Raw genomic sequence first — 25,119 nt, forward strand, 5'->3', positions numbered from 1 at the left:
AATCACAATATAAAAACAAAATTACACTACAACAAAAAAGTCATTTAATTTAACTTGAATAAAATGCAAAATGTTGACGCAACATACACTATACCATAATATGAAGCAAGCGCCACAAGGCATTTCTTTTATATATCTCTATTTCTTGTATTTGTTTTCCACCTCTGGCCTGTTCTGCAACTTATTTCCATAGATAGATAGATAGAATCATTATTATTATTATTAGTAGTAGTAGTAGTAGTATTGTTGTTGTTGTTGTTGTTGTTGTTGTGGTTTAAGATATTTTCTTATATAGATATTTTTAGATGTTTTCTAACAATACTGTATTTGACTCGTATACCTACGCAAAATTACTGTTTTTACGTTTCATACAAAATAACCGTTTAGGTTTAATTTAATTTTGAAGGTTGAACAAACAGGAAGTCGCGTGTCCTATTTTGTGCGTATTGATACAGTTGAAGAAATGTGTGGACTCTGGAGACCAAACATCTCGGAGAAGTACATCGACGCGGTCAAATACTTGTCACAGCGTTAGTTACTCAGTATTAAAATGTCTGTGTGTTTAGCTTCGTTTTGACAGTGGAGAGGCAGCCTTTCCACGATGGCGGTTGCCGCGGCACAGGCGTTTCCATGATGGCTAAACTAAAAACTTAAGGAGCAAACTTTGAACAAGGAGTCGGAGTCTCTTCCCAGACGTTATCGCTACAAAAAGTAACACCACCATGGCTCACACTGTCTCTGTTTCCAAATGGGCATTTGCTTTTAGTTTTTTCTTTAGCGTGTCCGAGTGTTTCATTACGATACCACTCAAAATATACAGAGGGAGTTACAATGTGTCCTCGACTGTGGATTTGACTCGGCGAGTCGTGTTAACGTCTGATGGAAATGGCCTCTCTCTGGCCTCTGATCCCACTGGTACCGTGAACTTTCTGGACATGGTAAATAACTTGCAAGGGGACTCTGGAAGAGGCTACTACATAGAAATGTCAATTGGTACACCTGGTCAAAAGGTAATGTTACCACAAACACTTTTACTGTGTGTATATCAGTTGTTTTTCTTGGATATCTGTCAGTTTTACAGGTGTTTTTCTTTTTGTGTGGTTAAAGGGGAATACTACCCAAATTGAAAATTCTTCCAGTATGTTATTGCCATGGTTTTGGAAAGTTGAATCAATATTTGTGAACGTAACGACACTCAGGACAGAAATCAGAGGAGTAAACTTGTGATGTCATAGGGTTTTAAGTCCAGGGCTGCTCCATAGACAATGTACGGGAGACACATTTTATGGACTCACAGAATATCTTTCTTTTTTATTCCCAAATGAGTTTTATTCTACTCTGATGTTCTCCACTCTGAAACAGAAAACGTACCCACATACTCAGATCCCTCCCCTCCGTGCTCTTTAATAATTTATTGTCAACAGTGAACCCCAGTAATGAGTCTTAAAACTAAAAGTCAGTGGGCTTTTTGGGTGTTTTTGGTTATAAGCCATAATAAGGTCTGTTGTTAACACAAGCTAAAGAGATTTTCATGTTTTGTTCTACAACATAAAATACATCAGTACAGGTCTGTGCGACATGATGATTTTTCTTTTTAAAGTCTATTGTTTCTTATTATGCTATATTGTTTATTTCCTTTGTATGAACTGATAATGCTTTGCGCTTTGATTTATTTAAGTTAACAGTACTTTAACTTCATACATTATTTTATTTAACATTAAAACAGTATTTTATTAAACTTTATTATTACAGTAGTTTATTTAACTTTATTTAAAGGCACCAACTACTTTATTTGTAGCCGTAGTGCATTTAATAATTTTGTATTTTTAAGAAATATGTTTTAAAGATATTTTTTGGGGCATTTTTTGCCTAAAATTGATAGGACAGCACAAGTGTGAAAGGGGGAGAAAGAGAGGGGATGGCATGCAGCACAGGGCCGAGGCTGGTGTCGAACCCGCAGCCGCTGCGGCGAGGACACAGCCTCAATACATGGGGCACCCACTCTATCCACTGAGCCACCAGGCACCCTGTAAATCTGTATTTTAGTAGTTTACAGCCATTTAGAGATTCTAAAATATCAAGCTATACATTTTGTACTGCGATACAGCTTAAAAATATTTATAGATTTTTAAAGCCATATCGCCCAGTCCTGCATCAGTAAATACTCCAATCGCAAACTTTTGAAGCTTTTTTGTGTCTTAAAAAAAGATGTTGAGTGTGTTTCTTACACCCCAGGGCTATGGCTACAGCAGTACAACAATTCTTGTCAAGAGCAGTTTTAAAATGGCATATTTTGCTATCGCTGTCCTTATAAAACAGTCAGCTGTTTATTTCCAGGCCTGCCTGGGACCATCAGCATGGCTGTAGGGTGCAGCAGCTGGCTCAAGTCTTTGCAGCCTTGGGGTCTGTAGGTAGACTAAAGCCCCGCTCACATGCACTCACATGATGCTGCCTGTGAGGACCACTGTTTCTTACCAGGCAGCTGACGGGGATTATGAGGCTCCCAGAGCAGAGAACAGCTCCACAGTTGCTCAAAACAATACTAACCCCAGTTCTGACATGTTCCCTGCTTATTTTCTTTTGGCTGCATAGAAATATGCCTGTGTAATTCAAGTCGTTTTATACCGCTCATTATGTAAAGTGCCTAACAAGATCATATTAATGATTAAGGGGCACTAAATGGTCCCAGCAGAGGTGGCAGAGGGATTCTCCTGTCGTTATTAAAAATACATGACGCTTTAGGGTGTTGTAGGTTTAAGGTTACGCTTTGTCATCGTCTTCTGAGAAGATGCGTTTGAAATTGAGCTTAAACCAAAGGTGAATTATCTCATTAGTTTTTTGATCCATTGTTCCTGGGCCTCTCAGGTTAAACAGATCAGAGCTTTAAGACTCTTGGGTGGCACAGCTCAGTTTCTCAGGCACACAGAGGCTTATCAGTGCTGCCTGCCATGACACTGCCCTGTGTCAACCTCTGAGAGGATAATTTAGCATTAGTACAGTTCCCGCACAAATTAAAACCAGTTCACAGATGTAGGGAAATATGCTGAATGTGCTTTTCTGATCAAACACCACAGGTTTGAGTGTTGCTTGTAGGAGGAAATTCCCCAGACATAATGTTTGTTCAGACTATACTTTATTTAAAGCAACATTTTATGCCTGAGGACAATCCTCAGACTGCATAGAGAAGAAGCGGTACTCTAAACTACACACATAATGTATAACCAGGCACAGCTGTGGTTCATAATTTGTAATAAAGAGTCAACAGGTTGATAAATTACAGATTTCGACATTACCATCCGGCTTTTTCATGATCAATCCCCAGTAGATACAATGATTCAAAATAGGGCTGCACAATTAATTGGAAAATTATCAAACTCACAATATGGCCAAAATCCAAGTCACAGTAGCTGTTATGTTTTAGATAAAGCTAAAATTTGTCACAACATACCATTATAATTGAAGTGTAGTGGGCCTATAAATCATATTCAAGGCGAAACATGCTTTGTTTTTGGTAGAGACATCAGCAAAAATCACACCGTCATCAGTTTCTACTTTTTTAAAGTTAAAATTAAATGCAAAAATTTCCATTCCTTTTTGAATTGCAGCACGTATTGCAATCGCAAAAACAATCCAACAGGAAATAAAAAAAGGAGCCTTTTATAATGTTTATGTCGTCAGATTTGAAATGGTCTATAAGTGGTATTTGTAGTGTATTAGTATTTCATATATGTAGGACATATGTGGTTGCTTTTTTAACTAAAAGCGTCAAGGGTGCCTCACCTCTTGTTCTCTAGTAGACCTTTGTCACGACATACATGTTTACCTGCAGAAAAAGCATCGGTGCAACGAATAACATTAATGATGTCTCAGTTCCATTAAGTGTCCCAGTAAGCTTTTCTAGTGAGCCAGCACACACAATACCAAAGCCCTGAAGCGAGGTAATCTGTATGAATAGCATTCGTTAATGTCACGAGTCACACCTGTTTGTTTACTGCAGTCATGTACAAACTCCAGCCCGGGGGCCACTTGGTCCTCAAACCGATTTTAAACAGCCCTCTGCTTATCTTTCAAAATATACTACATGACAACACGATATTGGTTAATCAAGCAAGATTACTTTTCGTATACTTGCAGTCACCTCACAATGGCAGGACAATCATGCTGTTTGCAGACATGTACCAAGAAGTAACCATGTAGGCGAAACTAATATGGTTTCATAAACAGAAGGTTAATAAGATTAACGTTTACCTAACACAAGATATTTCCCGCTATGTAGCAGACATGGCCACAGCGAGGGTTGCTGTTTTTAGGAGTGAACTAGCTGGCTCCCAGGTATTTTGATATTATCTAATCTGCCCCCCCCCCCCATTAAAAAAGGTATATTTGGGACTTGTGTGAGGTAACTTGCTCTCCACGGAGCCTGAAGAAGCTCAAGGGAACATATACATAGATGGGACTGCACTATTTTTGAACAAATATTACCTTAAATGTTTCACCCATAGAGGATGCCTTTAAGGAAAATAGCATGCAGTCTATGTTTGACTGAGTCAAATCTTGTGCGACATGTTTGTTAGTGCTGTATATATAAGCTGTTGCAGAGACACAAGAGCATCAGAACAATTTCTGTGGCAGGCATTAAAATTTACAGTCCACTTCTTGTTATATCTCCTCTGATGTTCCAGCCGTTATACTCATGTGTCATGCGTATAGTTGCAGCAAAACCTTAATATCAGTTATTCATGCCGGCAGAGATCAATCCACTTTGGTTGAGATTGGTTATGCAGCACCAAAATGTCCTGTAACTCAATACTATTGAGTTATACTCTCAATATTATTCCAACTAAATGATGGTGTGATTACAGGGCCGCGGTGTTAAATGAGACTCTATTCAAATGAGCCTCTAATTGCTGCATCTGTTAGCATGTGGCACAGCCAGGCTGAGGTGTCGGCTGGAGAGCCTCACATCTGCTAATTGGTACAAACAGGTAGCAGATGCACGTTGCTGCCATGGAGCCACTGCCAATTAGACAGTGAACGCTCAACTGCAGGCTGCCGCAGCAGCGGGGGTAGAGATTTGCCCGAGGCTCAGCAGCCGAGCTGAGGGAGGAGAGTGTGACTGGAAAAGATAGGCAGTGTGTGGATAAGGAAATGCCCCTACTCTCCCTCCCTCAACACAAGGTTTCAGTATTTTCCAATCTGGCCTGTTTGTCCGGTTCAGCCTGTGTGTGGAGTGGACTCATGCCAACTGCAAGGCAGCAGTGAGGTTTTAGATGGCACAGTCGCAGTGATGGGACCAGATTCTGTCCATTGAGGAGGAACTGATAAGCCTGACTCCCACAGATGGGCCAACTGGGGCTTCCCATGCCTGGCTGAACTGGTCGATAAGACATTGTTGATTAATCATTTTTTTAAAAAAAATTGTTTCATAATTACTTTATGCACACCTGAGCATGACAGTGACCATTGGCTAAAAAGGATTATTTGTGATCCTTTTTGTGCTGTATAATTATGAACAGGTTCAGGGTTCTTACGAATCCTTGAAAAGTCTTGAATTCATTATTCTAAAAATATTATTGGTATTAAATTGACTTAAATTAATCTTTCAAAAGTCTTAATAGTGCTAGGACATGGGAAGTAGGACTTTATTAATCTTTTTTTTCTGATGTTGCATTGTGAAATCAAAATAATTGGTTACATCTATGTTTTAAATAATTTAATAAATTCCTTCTCTTAAACTAGTCATGATGGGAATGAGCGGTGGAATCTCACATGCAGATTGAGAAACACAAAATTGCCTAGAAAACCAACCAGAAATGCGAGATATTCCCCACTTCAGTTGGTAAACTAAATAGATACTTTTTTGGATTGGGCAGTATTTTTTCATACCTTCTCTTATACTCTTTTTTTTTTGTACCTTCCTGGCATTTCATCGGGGTATACAGTATATGATGGTGACAGAGTGCACTGCCAACACACTGCATGCAAAACATCCTCAGTAAAGATTCTATAGTATAAAGTTAATGAAAAAGACAAGGGTCTGTATTTGTTATGGTATTCAAAATTATGCCATTTGGATTTTTAAATACCCGGGTGTACCGTAATACTGTGATACCGCCCATGCCTAGCACTTTTATGATAATATAATAAATGTCTAGCTTGTGCTCCACTCAAAAATGGGAGTATTCCAACATTTGACATTGATAATCTAACTTCGTCACTGGACAAAATCATTTTTTAACATTACAATTAACATTTAGGAAAAACAAAATTGTTCTTCAGTTTTAGATATTAAAATTGGTTTAAACTCAATTCAGAGTAGCATTTAAAAATAGTCTCTACATTGCCTTAAGCTGCAGGAACCCAGAGGTTAGATGTGGTTTACTTGTGAAAGGCATGAAGAAGCACACGTGAGGAAGTGTCTTTCTTTATGTAATTGTTGGAATTCCTTGTTTCTTGCTTATCAAACACGTTGAAACTTAAATAAAGAACTTCCTGCTGTTCTGGTTTTTCTAAAACAATGGGAAACACAGAGCAGCCGTGTTAGATTGATTGTTGCAGTTGCTGTTTGTCCCTGTGCTGCTGAGCATGCTGAATGAACCCTTTTATTTTGCATTATGTATTTCCATAGACTGTGTCATGTGACATCACAGAGAAGCCACTGTATAGAGCTCTTTGTTGTTGAGTCATCAGGTGGCTATGGGGCATTAGCTTTATGATCCCGTCATGGTGAGGAATGCTTGCTAGTCAGTGTTAATGTGGCCACTTCTCAGTAGTGGAGGTGACAGAAGTCTGCGAGCTAATTAGTTCCTGCTCGTTGACTTGATGCCTGGAAGGCAACATTATCTTAACTGCTGTAAGCCGGTTCCCAAAGTGCACATAACACAAACCGGGATGGCTGGATAGGTCATACAGTCATGTCAGTAGCCAGTGGCTGTCGTGTTTGACTCATAGATCACACATTAGAGAGCAATTATATCAGAGGTGCACACTAAGCCAGTTTGTGTGAAAAATCTCCAGAAATTAAGGATACTGCAGTCAGGATACCTCAATCAATGTAAAATTAAAAAAACCTTTTCAAGATATCATGCAGCTGTACAGTACACACTTCCTGTCAGAGCTCAGCATTAAGGAATAATCAGCCTGCAACAAAACAATGAAAACATAGACTGTTCCTTCCCTACACAGTATCGAAAAATATGGAATTAGATTTTAGTAACTTCCAGGTTTTGGTAAGTATGGGAAAAGAGAAGAGAATTTGGAAGATCATTAGTGTTCCCAGACGATTGCCTCTATAAAAATATAAAATTCTGAATTTTTAAGAATAAATTGATCATACAAGAACGCAGAAAGAGAGAAAAAGTCTTTTCATGGCTTTTGGAGCAGGCAGCCAAAGTGTTTACCACTGTGTGAGAAATTGTAGGCCAGAGCGAGCATCAAAAGCAAAGCAAGAAGTATGGCTTGTGCTCAAAGTGCCTTTTAACTGAATTAAATCAAGACATCTGCGACCAAATTAGTTTGAAAGAAATACGGTAACACCTTTGAATTGCATATGTATAGTATCACAAGTAACCAAATATTAAGCGTGTTTTAAGATTTTTGAGTTATGTACATGTTATGAGACGAGTAAATGGACTCTTCTCTTTTGCGTACGGAAACTTTTTTGGCTGCGTTCATTATTTCCATGGACACAGTGAATAAATAAGTCTGTTCAGAAGCCACAAAATTGTTATTATTTCCCTTTTTTTCAACTAATTCTATCTGTACCCAGATATGGTGTGAAAAAATTAACTAAGGGGTCTGGCAATTAAAGTTTGGGAAAGTATGGAATTTTGAAATGGAAAATTTGTAGGAACCCTGCTGCGTTTACTGTATCATAATCAAACACAGTATCTGCTGCCCATTTATGACGCATTATGTGACAGCAGGCATACGAGTTTATTTAAGTATTTTGTTATGAACTCCAGTGTGGATATGTCAGATGGGCATGCATGGAACCTAACAGTCTGGTTTTTGTGTCTTTATTTAGTCTCTTTTCATGTTCTCTCTTCACTATCTCCAGTTTTATTTCCGTATCATGTTTGCGTCTTTAATTTACTGTTGGGAATTTTGTTGTTCTTGTTCTCCTTCAGTGTGCTGCTGTTCTTTTGTCTTCTCAACCATATTATTGTAATTAGTGCATACAAACATTTTATGCACTTTTGTCCTCTGTATGAATTGGTGTATTGTTTTGCTTTCTTTTCTTTTCTCTTTCTTTAAAAATCTGTTACTTGCCAAGAGACCAAGGATGGAAATTAGCAGCCCTGCACTCTGGCATATTTACATTTGTATTTTATACTGATGTTCATTAATATTCTATGTCCCTAAATAAACATTAAATTGAATTGAATTGAATTGAACTAAATTCAATTAAATTAAAAATTAAATTAAATCAAATTAAATAAATGTCTCGGTTGCATTTAAAGTCTTGTTATTAATGTGTCGTGCTGTTTTACAGATGGTATATTTACCCTGTGACTCAGGAGCTCTGTAGGTCAGGGTGGGACCGGCGGACAGCAGACTGTAACGGACGTTAAAGCAAACTGTGCCTTTTGTTTTTCAGGTGAACATCCTGGTGGACACAGGCAGCAGTAACTTTGCAGTAGCTGCAGCTCCACACCCATTTATCACGCACTACTTCAACACTGCGCTGTAAGTACCTGTGACTCTTCTAGGCTCATCTCATTCCCAAATCCTTGGAAAGTCATACCAATATATTACATGTTATTTGTCATGTAATGTCTGTCTGTTTAAGCTTTAACAGCCCTAGTCCTAAATCACCACAAATGTAGCTTTTTATCTACCTACTACAGGCCTTGGTAATGTCTTGGCTTCTGCCCCTGTGTGTAGCTCCAGTACCTACCAGTCTACCGGCCGGACTGTGGCGGTCAGGTACACCCAGGGCAACTGGGAAGGTGAACTGGGTGTTGACCTTGTCTCCATCCCCAAAGGCCCAAATGGGTCCATCTCCATCAACATAGCTGCCATCCTGTCATCTGAAGGCTTTTTCCTTCCTAACGTCAACTGGCAGGGCATCCTGGGACTGGCCTATCCCATGCTGGCACGGGTGAGAGAGATGCTCCTAAACTTTAAATCTTACCCTCAGCCTTAGATCGCAGAAATAGCAGGAAAAGCTTGAATTCCTCTTTCACTCATTTTTGTGGTAGTTTAGTGTGATGTCAAGTATCAAAACAGATTCACTCTGAAAAATTAATTTGGCTTCATTAAAAATGAAACTTATGCATGTGTTATCAAAAACAGTGAAGAAATGTGGTAATCAGACAGCACTTTTCTCCCTTTTATAAATAGAGATGGTTGCTGACTGACTAATGCTAGTGACTGACTTTGCTTCTTTTTTTTGTTTATGATTAGATTTTTTTTTGATTATGATTAGTGATTAGTAAAATTCAACAATGAAAAAAAATCAAAGGCACTATTTCTAATTCCACAGTTTAAAAAAATACAGTCATCTTTCTGTAGCTCTGATGTTTTAAGGCTCATACTGTACGCGTTTCTTGTGGACCTGATGTTGCCATGAAAAGTCACATTTTAAGACTCAAAATGAATTAAATACAGTACTCAAACAAGCATGTGGACTAAATCTGTTGGTCTATCGAGCAAAGTCAGTCCCATCTCTTATGAAAATACCGACCCTTCATGATGGAAAAAATGCAGTGCACACAAAGGAGGGAAAAAAAACATTGATTGGCTTAGATAAAGCAGCACTGCTTAACTTCCTGCTATTCTGCATTTCTTTTACTGCACTAAATAACTTTTTAAGCTGATATCTTATCTGAGTGAGTCATGAATATTTCACATGACAACAGAATAGTTCCGTGTACGTGATTTATTTAAGGGTGTGATGCCTTTTGCATAATCAAGGTTTTTTTATATTCCCACTTTAAGAACATCACAGTGAATATTTGACAAGCACATGCTGAAAGTGCTTTGCTTTTTTTTTGTCAAGTGTATTAATTTACAAAAACATCCAATATACAGTATCCGTGAAGATTGATACAAAAAAGATGCTTGGCTCACTGTCGGCTCTCGTTAACGTGATAATTTGGTGTTGATGGGATGAGAACTGCGTCAGCGTAAACCAGCACAATACGTCCTTTAGTACTGCACCGTCTACAGCAGCCCTTGGGATGAAACGCCAGCGATTGAGGGGCAGATAGTCTCACACTGACCACTTTGTGCCGTCGGCATCTCCTGAGTATTAAGGTTCAGCTTGCCTGAGGGCTGTTTGTCATGCGTGACGTGAAAAGGCAGCACTGCCATTAAAGGCTATCTGAGGAAAACAGGAGCGAGAACATTGTTTAGTCAAGGGGCATACCACTGTACTTACACCAGGAAGTATTTGTACAAATACACTCATACACAGTGGTCAGAATATTGTTTTAGTCACAACCTTTTCAAAGCCATTATTCCACATTTAACCAACATTAAAGTATCTCTGTTGTCTGTAGCGACATTAGGGAGAAATAACAGCAGTTAACTTTGCATATCTTTCATGTTTTAAGTACACGGCAAATAGGCATACTTAATTGTTTTAACATGAATGGCTACCTCAGCGGGGAAAAAAGTAGAAAGGGTTATGGTCATATTCTTGAAGCATCAATTATAGTAGTAATTGATCATTTTTAATTTGTTTTTCCTTTTTATTTTCTTAGCCTTGTAAAATGGCTAAACTTTTTTTCTTCAAGAATAAAAAAGAATAGCTCACAAAATGAGTTTTTAAGTTCAGCTGCATATTTTCAGAATTCACACTTTTTAAAAAAACAACATATTAATTTAGAATTTTTGTCACTGGTTGTCTTTATTTTGGCAAAGAGAAAATGAATGTAATATTAGTCAGCCTGGGTAATCTCACAAACATAAAGCCCGTGTTGGGAACTCCAATTTCTTAAATGTAATTGGCTACAGATTACCAGTTACCCTGTTAAAAATGTAAGAAATAAGATGATTTTAATTACTTCATCAAAGCAATTTAACTTATTATTATGACCTTTCTAGCAAATGTTTTAAACTGGGCTATGAAGCCAAAAAGTCCTAAAAATATCATTTTAAACAAGGCAGCGTAAACCTTACATTACACATAAAGTTCTTCAGTATAACAAAGAATATAGATTGTTATATTCTACACATACGTTTTTTACCGAAAGAATATATTCAAATGTAACTTCTTTGTAATCACCAACACTTTGATTAGCAACTAAAATTTAATTACATATTTTTCTCAGTAACTGTAATTGAAATGGAGTACAATTAATTAAGTACATTAATTTTGTAATTTAATTACATGACTCCATTACACGTAAGCAGTTTCTCCCCCGAGTAAAGCTTTAAAATGTAAAGCTCAGAACCTGAAATCTCAAATTGATTAACATCAGTTAATTACCCATCTGCTGTGTCTTCATTAGCCCGACTCGTCCGTGGAGCCCTTCTTCAACTCTATGGTGCAACAGCTGGGAATTCCTGATATCTTTTCCCTCCAGATGTGTGGCGCTGGACTGTCGGCCAGCAGCACAGCAGACCCTGCAGGAGGCAGTCTTGTGAGTTGTCAGAAGGGGCTGAGTAAATGAACTTATGAAAAAAAGGTTTGATTGCTAAGTTTGTTCAGATTTTGTATCACTTGTGCCTTTTAATTCTGTAGTTTTGTGAACCGGTTTGTGTTTAGAGTTATGTAAAGTGCAGAATCAATTATGTGGTTCAATCATAGAGGAGATGTGGCTGAGCACTCCTCTCCTTAGACAAAATAAAGTCTTTTTCTAGTGCACCAGACATAAAAACTGTGTGCATTTTAGAAACATAATAGCCCGTATCCTCCTTGTCAATGTGGTTTCTCCATTGGAGGCCCAGTCTAGTTAGAGCGGAGCTAATTAAGCTAAGATAGCATCCTGCTGAGAGCAGATCTGTCACTGTTATACAAACGGCCTTGGGGCCTCGCTCACTGCGTCTCCATCATGTGACCCACTGACACAGACAGATGGATAAGATGGCAGGGTGCTTGTGTGTGTATGTGGGTTTTTGCATTCTGCCAAATTGTGGAGGGATGATAGAAACCTTTGCTTTGTTGTGGTTGTGACTCATAGATGAGTGAAGAAGTATTTTTGTTTTCTTCCTCAGATCATGGGAGGGGTTGAACCAGCTCTGTATCGGGGGTCAGTGTGGTACACCCCGATTGTAGAGGAGTGGTACTACCAAGTGGAGGTTTTGAAACTGGAGGTTGGTGACCAGAATCTGGAGCTGGACTGCAGAGAGGTAAATATCAAACTCTGCTTTGCAACACCACCATACACCACACATAATAAATGACATCTTTAAGTTTGACGCAGAAAAGGAATGCTTGTCAAAGACAGCTAACATTAATTCTTGATAAACTGATTGTGTCAAGGTTACAACACGGAGATAAAACTGGAATTTAAGTAGCAGCACTGCAGCAGCAGTACTGAATACTGAATGTATTCAAGAACTTCATCGTTTTACATTTGCTCAAGGTCCTCCATAGGAGCCTGATGAACCGAGAAAAATACAACCGCACTTAACTCTTTGTCCCTTCCTTTCAGTATAACATGGATAAAGCTATAGTTGACAGTGGAACGACACTGCTGCGTCTTCCTGTCAACGTCTTCAATGCAGTGGTAGAAGCCATCACACGCAGCTCTCTGGTAAGCTGCCGTCTCTCCAAAGACAGTGATGAAACATGTTGTCAGACAAAAGCGATGCAGGGGAGGATAGCACACACTCACTGCTCAAGGACGTAGTAGCTTTGAGAGGAAGGATCAGGAGTTTTATTCTATGAAAATATGTGTGCGCACATGCTTTTGTTTTTTTTTCTTCCTTATTCTACTTTACACATTTTTCACCTTTTGTAACTGCATACAAACAATACTCAAGGTTAATTTGAACCTGGAAGCAACATTTTCAATTAATGTACCCCAATCCATTGCTGATTAATCCCAAGTGGCAAAATGAAAGAGAACAGCAAAACCTGTTTTGGTGCCGTACTGACCTTCTGTTTCTGTCTGTTTGTCCCCCCCTTTGTCTGTTTCTCTTTTCTTTCCCTGTGGTTCAGATCCAGGACTTTTCTTCTGGATTCTGGGATGGCACCAAGCTCGCATGCTGGATGAAGGGAGAGACACCCTGGAGGTTTTTTCCCAAGCTCTCCATTTACCTAAGGGCGACGAACACCAGCCAGTCCTTCCGCATCACCATCCTCCCTCAGGTACCTGGATAAACATAAACACAAAAACATGTCTTCTTCTCCATGAGCCGAAGAGGCAAGAACACTCATCTGACCTTTCAATCTTCTCTGTTCATCTCGTCGTCTCAGCTGTACATCCAGCCAATCACAGACGTGGACGGCACAATGGACTGCTTCCGCTTCGGATTGTCTTCATCAGCGAATGGCCTAGTGATTGGTGCTACGGTTATGGAAGGCTTCTACGTGGTGTTTGACCGCGTCCAACAGAGACTGGGCTTCGCACTCAGTAGCTGTGCTGGTGAGGGTACACACAGAATTATTACTAAGACAGAAAAGCATTTAAAATGTTATCACATGACGTGTTACTCAGTTATATTAAACTTTGTTTTTCTGACGTCTCCACAGTCAACGAAGAATTCAAAAACAGAAAATTCATGATGAAGTAATAGGATGCTGCGTTAAACGACAGCAAAACCAAAGGGTCCCCTACAATAATTTATTCGTGGCGTGCTACCACAATTAAAACATCTGCTGCCACGAAGAGAGTTTCTATTTTTGCAGCTGGACCGTTCATTTGGAGTGCTATATACCGTTGAGTTATTCATAGCAGAACACGCTCGGCGCAGAGATGGAGCAGCAGAACATCAGGCGCATTAAAAGTGAAACTTAACCGTTCATTCTGCAGGGACTAAATGTTTGCATTTACCAACAGCTGCTCCTCTCTTCCAAGTGATCAGATCTGATCACCTGTGAACAGATCAACAGATTATTATCCACCCAGCGAGTTAAAAACTACCATGGTGAGCTCTGCCTGCGATGCGTTCACAGACCCAAGAAAACCTCTTATTTTAGACTCTAGATGCTACCAAATGACACACGCATTTAAAGAAAAAACAAAACGGAAAACAGTCGCCCCGGGGTAAATAATTGTTAAACAATGGGCATTTTATGGGTAAAATATTGCTTTAAGACATTGGTTTGGTAATCTTAAAAATAGAATAAGCCATTCATAATGACCTAAACAGCAATGGTAAAACCTTAAACGGTGGTACTTTCCTGTAGTTCTGTGTAAACAAGAGCTTGGACAAGGCCTCTCATGCTCATCTTACAGTACAAAGATCACTTTTGTTACTAAGCAAACAGACTTGGAGCAGATGTAGGCTGAAGGTTAAGGATACAGGCTTGTGACAGAGGGGTTGCCAACTCCAATTTCTTAGCTTGCTGGTAAAATTTTGAAAAAAAAAACCTACTGATATTCTTGTTGGCCATTGCTCTTGAATAAAGCAAACGACCTCAAATGACTTTAATAATGTAGCTCAGTCGCTGCCAGTCTGAGACAACTGTAGTGTTCAGAAGCTCCCACAAGTAAATCTAATCTATTAGATCATGCATTGAGTTTTTATTCAGCTGTGGTTTTACACTTTTGTAATAAAATACATGTAGGAACACGTTTGAGATACATTTATTTGAACTTTTACTCAGGGCTGAATAAATAATTCTAATTTAGTGTGTGGTTTTCTGTTAAAGATTATGAAGAGGACCTTTATAAAATCTGCCCTGACAACCCTCTGCACTTATAAATATTGTCTTTCACATAACAGGCATAGTATCACTATGCAGAATTCTGCAGATTTTCTGTCTGGATCACCACTAAATACTGTAAAAAAAAAAAAAAAAATCTGCAGATCCATTTTGATTTTTTTTTGGCTGTTGCATTTATATTTTCCAGCACAACATTTTACTTAAGATGTGACTCATCCAGTCAGAAGTGAGATCTGCAACTATCCTTTGCATCTCTCGACAGTGAGCGGTGGAGTGGCTCTTTCAGAGATCGCAGGGCCCTTCTCAGCGGCAGACGTGGCAGCCAACTGCTCCGGCGGTATGCTGAAGGAGCCTCTTCTGTGGGTGATCTCCTACGCTCTTATAGCGGTCTGCGCAGTGGTCCTCATCATCCTGTTGCTCCTGCTGGTCCTGCCCTGCCGAGGCAGAAACCTCTCCGGGGAGATAACCGATGAGTCCTCTCTGGTGCGCCATCGTATCAAGTGACTCAGAAGAAAAAGACGAGCGGACAGGGTGAATAGGGGGGACAGCACGCAGAGTCCATCTGCAGCAGTGGAGAAAGGGGTGAGGTTGGGCCTGCACCCAACAGTGACCCTCGCCTCTGAATGTTTGACTGACTCTGGACTGCACTCATCAGCTTGGCCCGTGGAGGTTAACACAGACATATCAACCGCCTCTTGACAGGAAAATCCACCCAGAAACACTTCTGCAAAACAGCTGTCGGTGATGTATTTATGCTTCGCTCTTATTCTCACTCATAATTGATCACACTGTGTTGTATGTGACAGAGGAAGACATCAAGCGTAGAAGGAGAACAGTTTCTTTACTGACTTTAACTTTAAAAGGTCATAATGTCATGTTGCTTCAGGGCAGTTTGACTTTCTTTTTCTAAACTGGAAAGACTCGTATGCTCACGGTAGCGCTCTCCCCGCCTACACTCAGCTGGAGTGTAGTTTGAGAGAGCACTCAAATCCAGTTCATGCTTATTCTCTCAAGGGCTGTCAAAGGGTATTCTGGGAAACGTAAGACATCACTAACACAAACAGAAGCGTGAAACATAGTATGAAACACTTTTTCACAAAATAAACTCCTGACGCACACTGATGATCACACCAGCAATGACATATAACAACATGATAGTGTTAGCTAAGGGTGGAGTTTCTTCCTTACAATCACAAGACGGCAGGTGGGGAGGAAGTAAACAGTCTGTGCTGAACAACCATTGGTGCACTCTTGAACAATTCAAAAGTGACTAATTTTACATCCAGGCATAGTGTGTATTATTCATTTCTAAAGGCCTTAATGTGTTTTTTTACATTCAGTGATCAATGAAGTAATGTCTCGTGCCTTTAATATTTTGAAGTGCTCTATTGAGCGAAACGAATGCCCGTGTAGGTTGAAAAGCTGCTCAAACATTTACTGTTCATACTAAGAATATAGCTAGAGAATACACACGTTTACAGTGCCTGTAGTGCCTTTAAGTCTCAGCTCACTGCTAACACAAACTGATGTACAGTATCAGAAGTTTGAGACTTACTCTGCTTGAATTGCACTTTGTTTCTTAAGTCAATCAAAAGTGTAATATAACGCTAAAGATCAATATTTCTCGATCTGTTATGCAATTGGTTGTATTAATGTGATTTTACTAATTCTGTATGAGTGTATATTTAAATTTCTTTGAATGTGATTGTATTATTATTCCAAATCTTTGCTTTTTTTTAAGACACTACATGTTCAGGGGTACATATTTATACTGCACATTTTATACAAACACTGAAGTAGAAACCAAAGTATTCTTAAAACTGACACAGTAGAAACACGTGTTCCTACTGGGTGCCTGTGGACCGTCCTGTTAGCAATAAAACGTTATCAAATGTCATTTAACAGTCTCTTTATACTAGTGACAGCTCCATATGCAAAAACAGAAACAAAAAATCTGAAAAATGTGCTTGTTGATTCTTAGTATGAGTAACGTTAATGTGTCTTTTTGTGAATTTTTTCTGTGCCAAATTTTTTCTGTGCCAAATTTATACTCTGTGCTGTAAATAAAATAACTTGTGACCAAATAAAAGATGTAAATCATTCAAAATGAATAAAGGTTTATTTTTGTGAAAGGTTACTCTGGAACAGTCACTGGGAACAAGCTTAATGTGGTTTGTGAGTGACATCTAGTGCTGACATGCTGTATCTCCATCTACTGGCTCCAATTTAACTACAGATTAAATTAAATGTTTCAGTCGTATTTACACAAACTAAAATAAAACTTTATATATTTCACACAAATAAACAAAAAGGAAACAAACATAAAAAAATAAAGCATTAAAATGCAATGCATTTAGTTAAAAAATCTGCTCTTGTTTAACAGTATAATAAGCTACTTAAATCAGAAAAAAGCAGATTTTGTTTTTCAGGTGAATGCATAGCTCTTCTGTTATAAATATTAAAGATAACATTGTTCGTTGGAGCTTTTTAAGTTCATTTGAGAAAAATTATGAAGATATTCTAAGTTCACGAAAACAAGTAATTCTTATTTTCAGGTAATTATAAACTAATGAAAACAATATGTCCATCTAAATCCTACACACTTACTGGACCTTTAAAAAATGGTAACATACATTTCAGGTGGTTCATCTTTGGTCATCTTGATGCTTCTGTTAACAAAAAAACAAAAACAATTTGTTTTTTGCTTCATGTAATAATTTTGGGTTTTATAGATATACTTAAGATTAATCAAACTATATCATTTAAAATCTCAGCTTGTATAAAGACTCCACTGTGTAGGTTTTAATCACTGTGCATCCAGTGAGAGTCAAGCAGTATTACTCAGAGCACCAGACAGATACACCGTATTACTGCATCTGCTCGTGCGAGTAGATTAAATTAAATGCCACAAATTATGTATCAGATTTTGTTGAACTGTCAATCTTTTGTTGGTATTTACCCTCATCTGATGGTAGATCCAGTCCAGAAAATATGTGACGTTTCCATAAACACCTGGTCTGTTCTGCTCAGTGCAGTGTCCCCTCCAAATACTGTCCCCAGTGAGCCACCATACTCCGTCCGTCAGAGACACCAGTGGCCCGCCGCTGTCAGTCTGGGAAAGAGTTCAGCACAAAACTGACATTTTTATGAAGTACACACTCTTTAAGATAAATATATTGCTTATAGAGATTCCCACATTATACATCAAGAGCTTTACACTAATGTCAACGTTTTGTTTTTTTTTACATTTTAACACTAAAGGTTATTCATTCAGTTTATGAAGCATTCAAGGTCCTTCAAGGCTTTCCAAGGGCCATAAAAAACATGATATCATGGTCAGCTGCCACCTTAGTGTGCCAACTTTACATTTATTTTTGTCTGGACTGTATGAGTGGTTTGTTTTAAGTCACAAAGTGGGACTGTTTATCTAAAGCTGTTACCATGTACACAACATAATGCAGGTCTTGTTTAATGACGCCTCAGAGCAAGTTACATAAGAGCATGAAAATGGTTTGAATTCTTTCTAGAACAGGAAGTGCTCAATTTGTGCAAGAAAAATCTAATTTTAACCAGAAATATCTCATTATAAAGAGTGTTTGTTGCTGCTATCATCGTTGAGTGACTTTATTCTGTGAGATCTATCGACTGCATTATGTAAGGAATATATTTAAAGCCAGCGCCTAAACACATTAACCCCTGAGGGCAGTGGACCAGTGTGGTGACAGCAGTCACACTGCAACCATCTGGTACTCGCTATTAAATAAAACAAACTGCACTCTGTGACATGTTTTAATATATGTATCAAGTCCTGATTAATGCAAATCTTTTTTGTGTTGGTTTCAGCATTCAGCCCTCTGAGAGGATGTGGTTAGTCTTACGTGGCACTTGTCAGCTACTGCCTCCGTCTCTCTGGCACATAACATGTCCTGTGATATCCGGCCATTGTAAGCGATGGAGCTGTTGCAGTCTGCAGTCTCAATGAGAGACACCTGAGCCTCCATCAGCTGCAGAGGGCCAGAGTCTGTCAAAAATAACTAGACATTAAAAGAAAGCAGCTGTACATTCATTTAAAGTCATTTAATCACTCATTCATATAGACTGTACACAATAATAAGCAAAACCAAGAAAGCCAAAACCATTTTGGAGGTACTTTTACTTTATTTACCTTGCAGAATCTGATTATATATATGTATGTATATGTGTGTGTGTGTGTGTGTGTGTGTGTGTGTGTGTGTGTGTGTGTGTGTGTGTGTGTGTGTTCAAGAAAAGACTTCATTTGGGAATTCATGAGCCCCATTTTTACAACCTGTTGCATTAAAGTGATTTACGGTACACAAATAAGGCATCAGTATATAATCCAGCACATTATTACATTATTCTGAAATTCTGCATAATGAGTACATTTATTTTGGCACATTTAAAATCTAAAATAACTGGTACAAAAATATTGTATATGTATATATATTCAGATATATAAATAATAGTATCTAAATTTCGCTAATTTGTTTCAATTTCTCATATCATTCAAACATCTTGTTGTAGAATCACAACATAAAACCACATGCACGCTCACCTCCATTTACCGTGAAACCAAACTGTGTTATCCAGCCTTTCTGAGGTGCAGTGATGTTTAAACCAACATTTGGGAGGCACACAGGTCCAATATTACTGGAGGCTACCAAAGAGAAGAATAAACGTCATTGTGTTGAGTCTTACAACCTCCATGTTCTCGGGACACATTGTGCATTCATCAGCTGGTTTCCACAGAGTTAGGGATAAACACTCAGTTGCCAGTTTATTAGCTAAACCTGGCTAAAACTAATTCAGTCTCATGCAACAGCCCTGCAACAAATCCTTCCTATAATTTTTAGTTTGAGCTTGTGATCATTTTTGGAGGCTGCAGTTTGTGATGCTGCTGGCTGTATTATATCATGAAGAAATTAATGATATAATTTGAATTAATTTGCATTAACACCTCTCTAAAACAGTTTCAACAAAAACTGAAAATTAAGACCTTCGTGATGGGTAGAATTTATTGACTATTGTACTATTTAAGCTTCTGGCAACTGAGAGTATGAGGGATAAACTATAAGTATGTGTTATGTATAACTGTTATTATATGTTTTCATAAACAAACTACAATAGCTGGCTACCCATAAGCAGACCTGCTTTTAATTTTTGGTCACAACGAGATATAGTTCTTTAAACTGGAAAACAGACTTCTATGAAAAATGTGTTAAGATAGGATCAACTGTGTGTGTGTGTGTGTGTGTGTGTGTGTGTGTGTGTGTGTCTTGCATGGTTTGGCACCTCTGTGTACGTAAATCTGTCGATACGTACCTGTGATGTCCAGAGGCTTAGAGAGCCTCATCAGAGCGATGTCATTCATGCGAGTGACACTGTTGAAGCCTTCATGGGCTATAATGCGGCTCACAGAGTACGCAGGGTTAAACAGAGAGTCTGAAGGATCCAGTATCCCAACATACACTGCCCAGTCTCCAGGACTGGAGGCCCTGCAGAGGAGAGAGACAGCAAAGAGTGGATTCAGGCAGCATCAGACCACAAACACTGATTTAAGAAGTCTTATGCCAGGCACAGGTCTAGGGACCCAAAGTGTCAGGGCCCCCTGATGACCTCACTAAGACACAAAACAACGGCAAGGAGACACAAAACAACCACAAGGAGACACAAAATAACCACAAGTAGACACAAAATGACCATAAGGAGACACAAAAGTGACCAGAAGGAGGCACAAAACCATCACAAAGTCTGTGTGTGTGTGTGTGTGTGTGTGTGTGTGTGTGTGTGTGTGTCGCTGTTATGTGGGGAAGGTCGTGGGGCCCTTAACATAACTGTGTCTCATAATGTGAAAATGCCTCACCTGGCCACACAGTGTGCTGCAGTGACTATCCAGTAGGGGGAGATGACGGCTCCTCCACAGCGATGGGAGCCTGCAACCTGCAAGCTGACCTGCCAGGGCCAGGCCCCTGAGGAGGCCATCTGGCCCCCAGAGGCCCTACTGGAGTTCACCCCTCTCCCACAATCTGAGGACAAAACTGCTGTTAGAGAGGATGCATTTCACTTCTAGAGGGTTCTCCACCAAAAACGCCGTAGTGTGTGAGAACCACACCACTACAGGGATGAATGTCACAAGTGCACAATATGTCTTTGACAGAATAAGCTTAAGGAGAGTAATATCACTCCATTCATTCCTGACATTTTAGTTTTCCGTACACATTGAAAAAGGAAACTACTCAGGAGAAAGTTTTTCAGGGATTCAATTAAAGGTAAAAACATGTCCAACTCCATTCTTCCTTACCTTTAACCTATTATTTAGAAATAGATATAACCTACCAGTGCAATGCAATGCCACCACACTGTTGCTGGGACACGTATCGCTGCAGATGGATAAAAAAAAAACAAAATATTTGTGTAATTAGTATCATATTAATTCAGTATAAACAATTTGATACTGGTTTAACTCCACCAATTCACGAACCTGAGCACAAGCTGTTGCAGTATTGATGCCTCCGGGTTAAAGTGGGACTTCACTATTAAGAATCCGTCGTCAGAATCAGTCATCTGTTGGCCGGATTTAAAATATGTGCCGCTGTCAAACCACATAACAGAAAATTAGACCTATTTAAAGACATGAATCCTTCACGTCAGAACGCAGAGAAAACTATGAAAGTCTATTTCCACCAATGTGATGGGAAAAGAGTCCCGTAAGTCATTAAAATGAGAAACACTCTTAAAACAATGAAAAACGTTCTCAATTAATGAGGAACTCCCTAAAATGTAGTTATTATAACCGAAGTTCAGGAACAGGAGCACGCTTCTCTCTCTCTCCACTAATTTAAATCCTCTGCACCTTGTTAAGTCAACCACCTCATCAATTCAGTCAGACCTATACAGGTGTGTCGAAACCTTCTCCCCTTTTCGTCTCAGTTCTCGCAATCCCCAAATCCAAATAAAACTACTTTCTTGCCATACATCAAGCATGGTCTTCGTTTGTAAAATAATGATTTAAAATCTCAAAATAATGAGAAACTTTCTGAAAATGAGCTTGTGTCTCAAAATAATGAGTTAAAATCTCAAAAATGAGAAACTCTCATAATAATGAAACTTTCTCAAAATAATGAGTCACTATCTCAAAATAATTAAAAAACTCTGTAAGAATATTGACTTAATATCTCAAAATAAAGAGAAGGGATACTTATTCAAAGAGAGTTTCTCATTTTAAAGACTTTTAAAGATCTTATTTTTTATCCCACTGGCAGAAATGACCTTCCTAGCAAACAGACTGAAACACAGCAGCATTGCACCTGCTGTATCCAACTTGCTGGCAGCTCGCTCTGCCCTGCTGATCGGTCCAGCCGTGAGAACAAACCGTCCTCCAGGTTTTACTCTGAGTCGAGTAGACCTGCAGCAGGAAACTGGATCCATGCAGCCTCACTGAGCACAAACATATGGAAAAGTTGGTGATCAGACTCATGTAACATTCACAGATTACTGACAATAAACAACCATGTTCTCTTTGGTGTCTGAAGGAAAATTTAATGCTTAAACTAAAAGTAAATCTTATGTAGTTTTTCACTTTAAGTTTTTTTTCCCCACATAATTACTCTTACAAAGACTTTTATAGTCATGATATAGCTTTTTTCTGAAATTGCACATTTATTTTGCTTTTTTGATCTTTCTTTACCAGTACTATACTTTTATTTAAACTTTTTATTTTAATCTGTTTACTTTTTTAACTAATAACTATGCCTAACGTTTAACTATTAAACTTCTTCCTACATCAATTTAAACATCTTTATGTAAATAGTTTGATGCTTTTTTTTATTTCTCATATCTGTGTATTTTTAAAACTTGGGCTGCCTCTGTATATTAAATGTTCTATATAAATACTATAAACTGCTTTGACTTAAGATCATACTTACACTAACAAAGGCCTCAAACTTAAATTATGTGAAGCGACAGTGTGTTTGATGATTTAACAGAAAAAAACACTCAATCTTGATCAAATTTAAAGCCAAAAAATATATTACAGTGTTCTTTTAGCTGTAAAAAAAATGAATAGACTGTGTTTCACAAATATGAAGTCAAGTGGACAGATTGGAGGATGTTCAGGTGGGTTTCATCCTAGTTTACCACAGTTAGTTTCATCCTGGCCTGCAGGGCAGTCTGTCACTCCGTCACACCACTGGGACTCCCACACACAGCCTCCATCACCACACTGCCTACCATGCACACAGGACGAGGAGACTGGGGGCGACAACAGACATAATTCAGTTCCCAGAAAGCTGGTGATGGAGTTATTACAGTGGACAGTGGGGGGAGAAGTTAAATCCTGCACTCACAGTAATAAGCGAGGAGGATCCCAGCCACCAGCAGGAGGAGCAGCAGGCAGATCACAGCCGCCACAGTGAACTTAACGCACCTCTGTTTCACACCTGACAGGGCGACACACACCCACACACACACCGCTTTACTGTATGAAGAGTTCTGCATAAAACAATCAGATGAATGCAGCATTATGACTTATTTACAATGAAATAAGTAGAATCTATTAAAGGAAAGCTCATACATTTGTATTTTAAATCACATGCAGGATAATGGTCGTCCTGAATATGGAAATCAAAATTAAATTGACTTGATCCCGATTATTCTGTATATATGTATATATGATATTAAAGTTCTGCATTATGCCTACAAGTATTAAGTTGAAAAAGTGTTTTATCAGTTTTGACCAATATCCAAATTAATGGTCAATTTTAATTTGGTACATGTACAGTAAACATTTAAATATAAATGTATGAAACTAATGATCAGATGATATATGATTTCATCACAGACAATGATTTTTTAAAAAAATCTCAAAGGAATATTTATTGCAAGCAAAATATAGCTGCATGTGGGCATGGGATGATAGGAACATCTAATGTCAAAATATTATAATTTGATGATGGTGAATTTCTGTTATAACTATAATATATAGATTATCTACAACAGGTTGCATATGCATCAACTCCAAAAATCGCCAAATATTTTAATCAAACACTGTCAAATTTCTTAAATATGGTGTTATCTCAAATAGTTGAAAAACCTGGCTTTTTAAGATTGTTCATTTTTCCCCCCCAAAAAAAGATGTATATCGCATCTGTGGTGCATTAAAAATATTTCTATCTTAACAAAAGGTGAGGTAGAGTGATTCCAGACTTTTTTAGTACCATTTTAAGAGTTTTAGGCATGTTTTGTGTTATATAAAATATGCCTTATTTTGCTATTGTTATCATCAGGATATCATATTAAACAAATAAAAAAATATATAAAGAATAAAAAATAAAAATAATATATAGGAGTAAATAAGTTAACAAGAGGTAAAATATTGTTCAATTAAAAGCTAAATATATGACAATCTGTGCCCTACCTTTGCGTTTGGGAACGGAGCTGCTGATCTCCGGTGGGGGTTTCGAGGCTACTTGATGAACATACTGAGGCTTAACTTCTGATCGGCTGGGTTGAGGAAGTTTCCTCTCGTCTTCTTCGTGAATAAAACTAGGACCTGAGTCCAGATACTGTCAGGAAAGCAAAAGTGGTGAGACAGAAGAATTTAGACTCTGGCTGCTTTTAATGATGGTGAATTAACACTTTGAGCTAATAAAAAAAAAAAATGCCTAAAATGTAAATATACTAACTATATCTGAGATTGCCCAGTATTTCAAATACAAAGTCATACACATTTTTTTTCTAATAATATATTCAGTACTTGCATGATTATAAAACAAATAAGAGTTAATCTGTCCGTAAAGGTCTATTTTAACAAGTTAAACAAAAAAAAATTAAAACTCACCGGATTGGTGGTCATTTTCTGTTTGACCAATAATATCTTATTGACGGGTGCAGTGGAAGAAAAAACGTCCTCCTGATCTAGTCAGTATCAATGTCCACACCATGAGTAATTAAAGCTATGAAAGTGTTTCACAGCTTAGCTCTTTGCAAAGGTCAAATCTCACATGTCCAGCATCTCCCCTCACATTTGTCCTGCTCTCTGCATCCTCACACTGCAGCGATGACACAAAGAGTTTGTATGATCATCCAAGTGGCCGCTCCTCCCACCTCACGGGCATCGGTTTAAAATGTCCCTCCTGAGCACACGACAAGCACAATAAAGACTGTCCAAACATCCCACAAGTGTTATCTGCTGAAGCGTCAGCGCGGTGAGCGAGTAGTGTTACACTGAGTACGCAGTGGAAAGGTACAACTCTACAAGAACTGTACACAGACAAACACATTAAGCCTCAATACACGAGTCAATAATTGACAGAAAA

At 38.4% G+C, this 25,119-nt stretch overlaps 2 protein-coding genes and 1 long non-coding RNA gene across 4 annotated transcripts; 1 reads left to right on the forward strand and 2 right to left on the reverse strand.

The window, feature by feature from the left end:
• The first annotated feature begins 445 nt into the window (after window positions 1-445).
• On the forward strand, window positions 446-16,892 carry bace2 (beta-secretase 2). The gene is made up of 9 exons (XM_042486748.2): window positions 446-1,010; window positions 8,600-8,688; window positions 8,887-9,103; window positions 11,460-11,591; window positions 12,166-12,300; window positions 12,606-12,707; window positions 13,115-13,264; window positions 13,373-13,541; window positions 15,048-16,892. Exons 1-9 carry the CDS (start codon window positions 723-725, stop codon window positions 15,287-15,289), a joined length of 1,524 nt encoding a protein of 507 aa, XP_042342682.1. The 5' UTR covers window positions 446-722; the 3' UTR covers window positions 15,290-16,892.
• On the reverse strand, window positions 9,875-13,189 carry LOC148189336 (uncharacterized). The gene is made up of 3 exons (XR_015776788.1): window positions 13,052-13,189; window positions 11,438-11,574; window positions 9,875-10,327 (listed from the first exon to the last, which is right to left on the reverse strand). It is a non-coding gene; the product is annotated as an uncharacterized LOC148189336 (long non-coding RNA).
• Window positions 15,158-25,012, reverse strand: LOC121943260 (transmembrane protease serine 2-like). 2 transcript variants are annotated; one of them, XM_088078771.1, is made up of 14 exons: window positions 24,642-25,012; window positions 24,219-24,366; window positions 23,149-23,241; window positions 22,940-23,053; window positions 22,111-22,240; window positions 21,285-21,395; window positions 21,140-21,183; window positions 20,667-20,829; window positions 20,126-20,298; window positions 19,359-19,460; window positions 18,664-18,806; window positions 17,745-17,897; window positions 17,419-17,454; window positions 15,158-15,347 (listed from the first exon to the last, which is right to left on the reverse strand). In XM_088078771.1, exons 1-13 carry the CDS (start codon window positions 24,654-24,656, stop codon window positions 17,431-17,433), a joined length of 1,413 nt encoding a protein of 470 aa, XP_087934897.1. In that variant the 5' UTR covers window positions 24,657-25,012; the 3' UTR covers window positions 15,158-15,347; window positions 17,419-17,430. The 2 variants fall into 2 exon arrangements, with proteins under 2 accessions (XP_087934897.1, XP_042342683.2); XM_042486749.2 differs by lacking the exon at window positions 15,158-15,347 and having other exon boundaries at window positions 16,879-17,454.
• Between the last annotated feature and the right edge of the window lie 107 nt (window positions 25,013-25,119).

This window comes from Plectropomus leopardus, chromosome 6 (assembly GCF_026936395.1).
Source record: "Plectropomus leopardus strain MGB_pleo_1.0 chromosome 6, ASM2693639v1, whole genome shotgun sequence".
Classification (NCBI taxonomy): Eukaryota; Metazoa; Chordata; class Actinopteri; order Perciformes; family Serranidae; genus Plectropomus; species Plectropomus leopardus.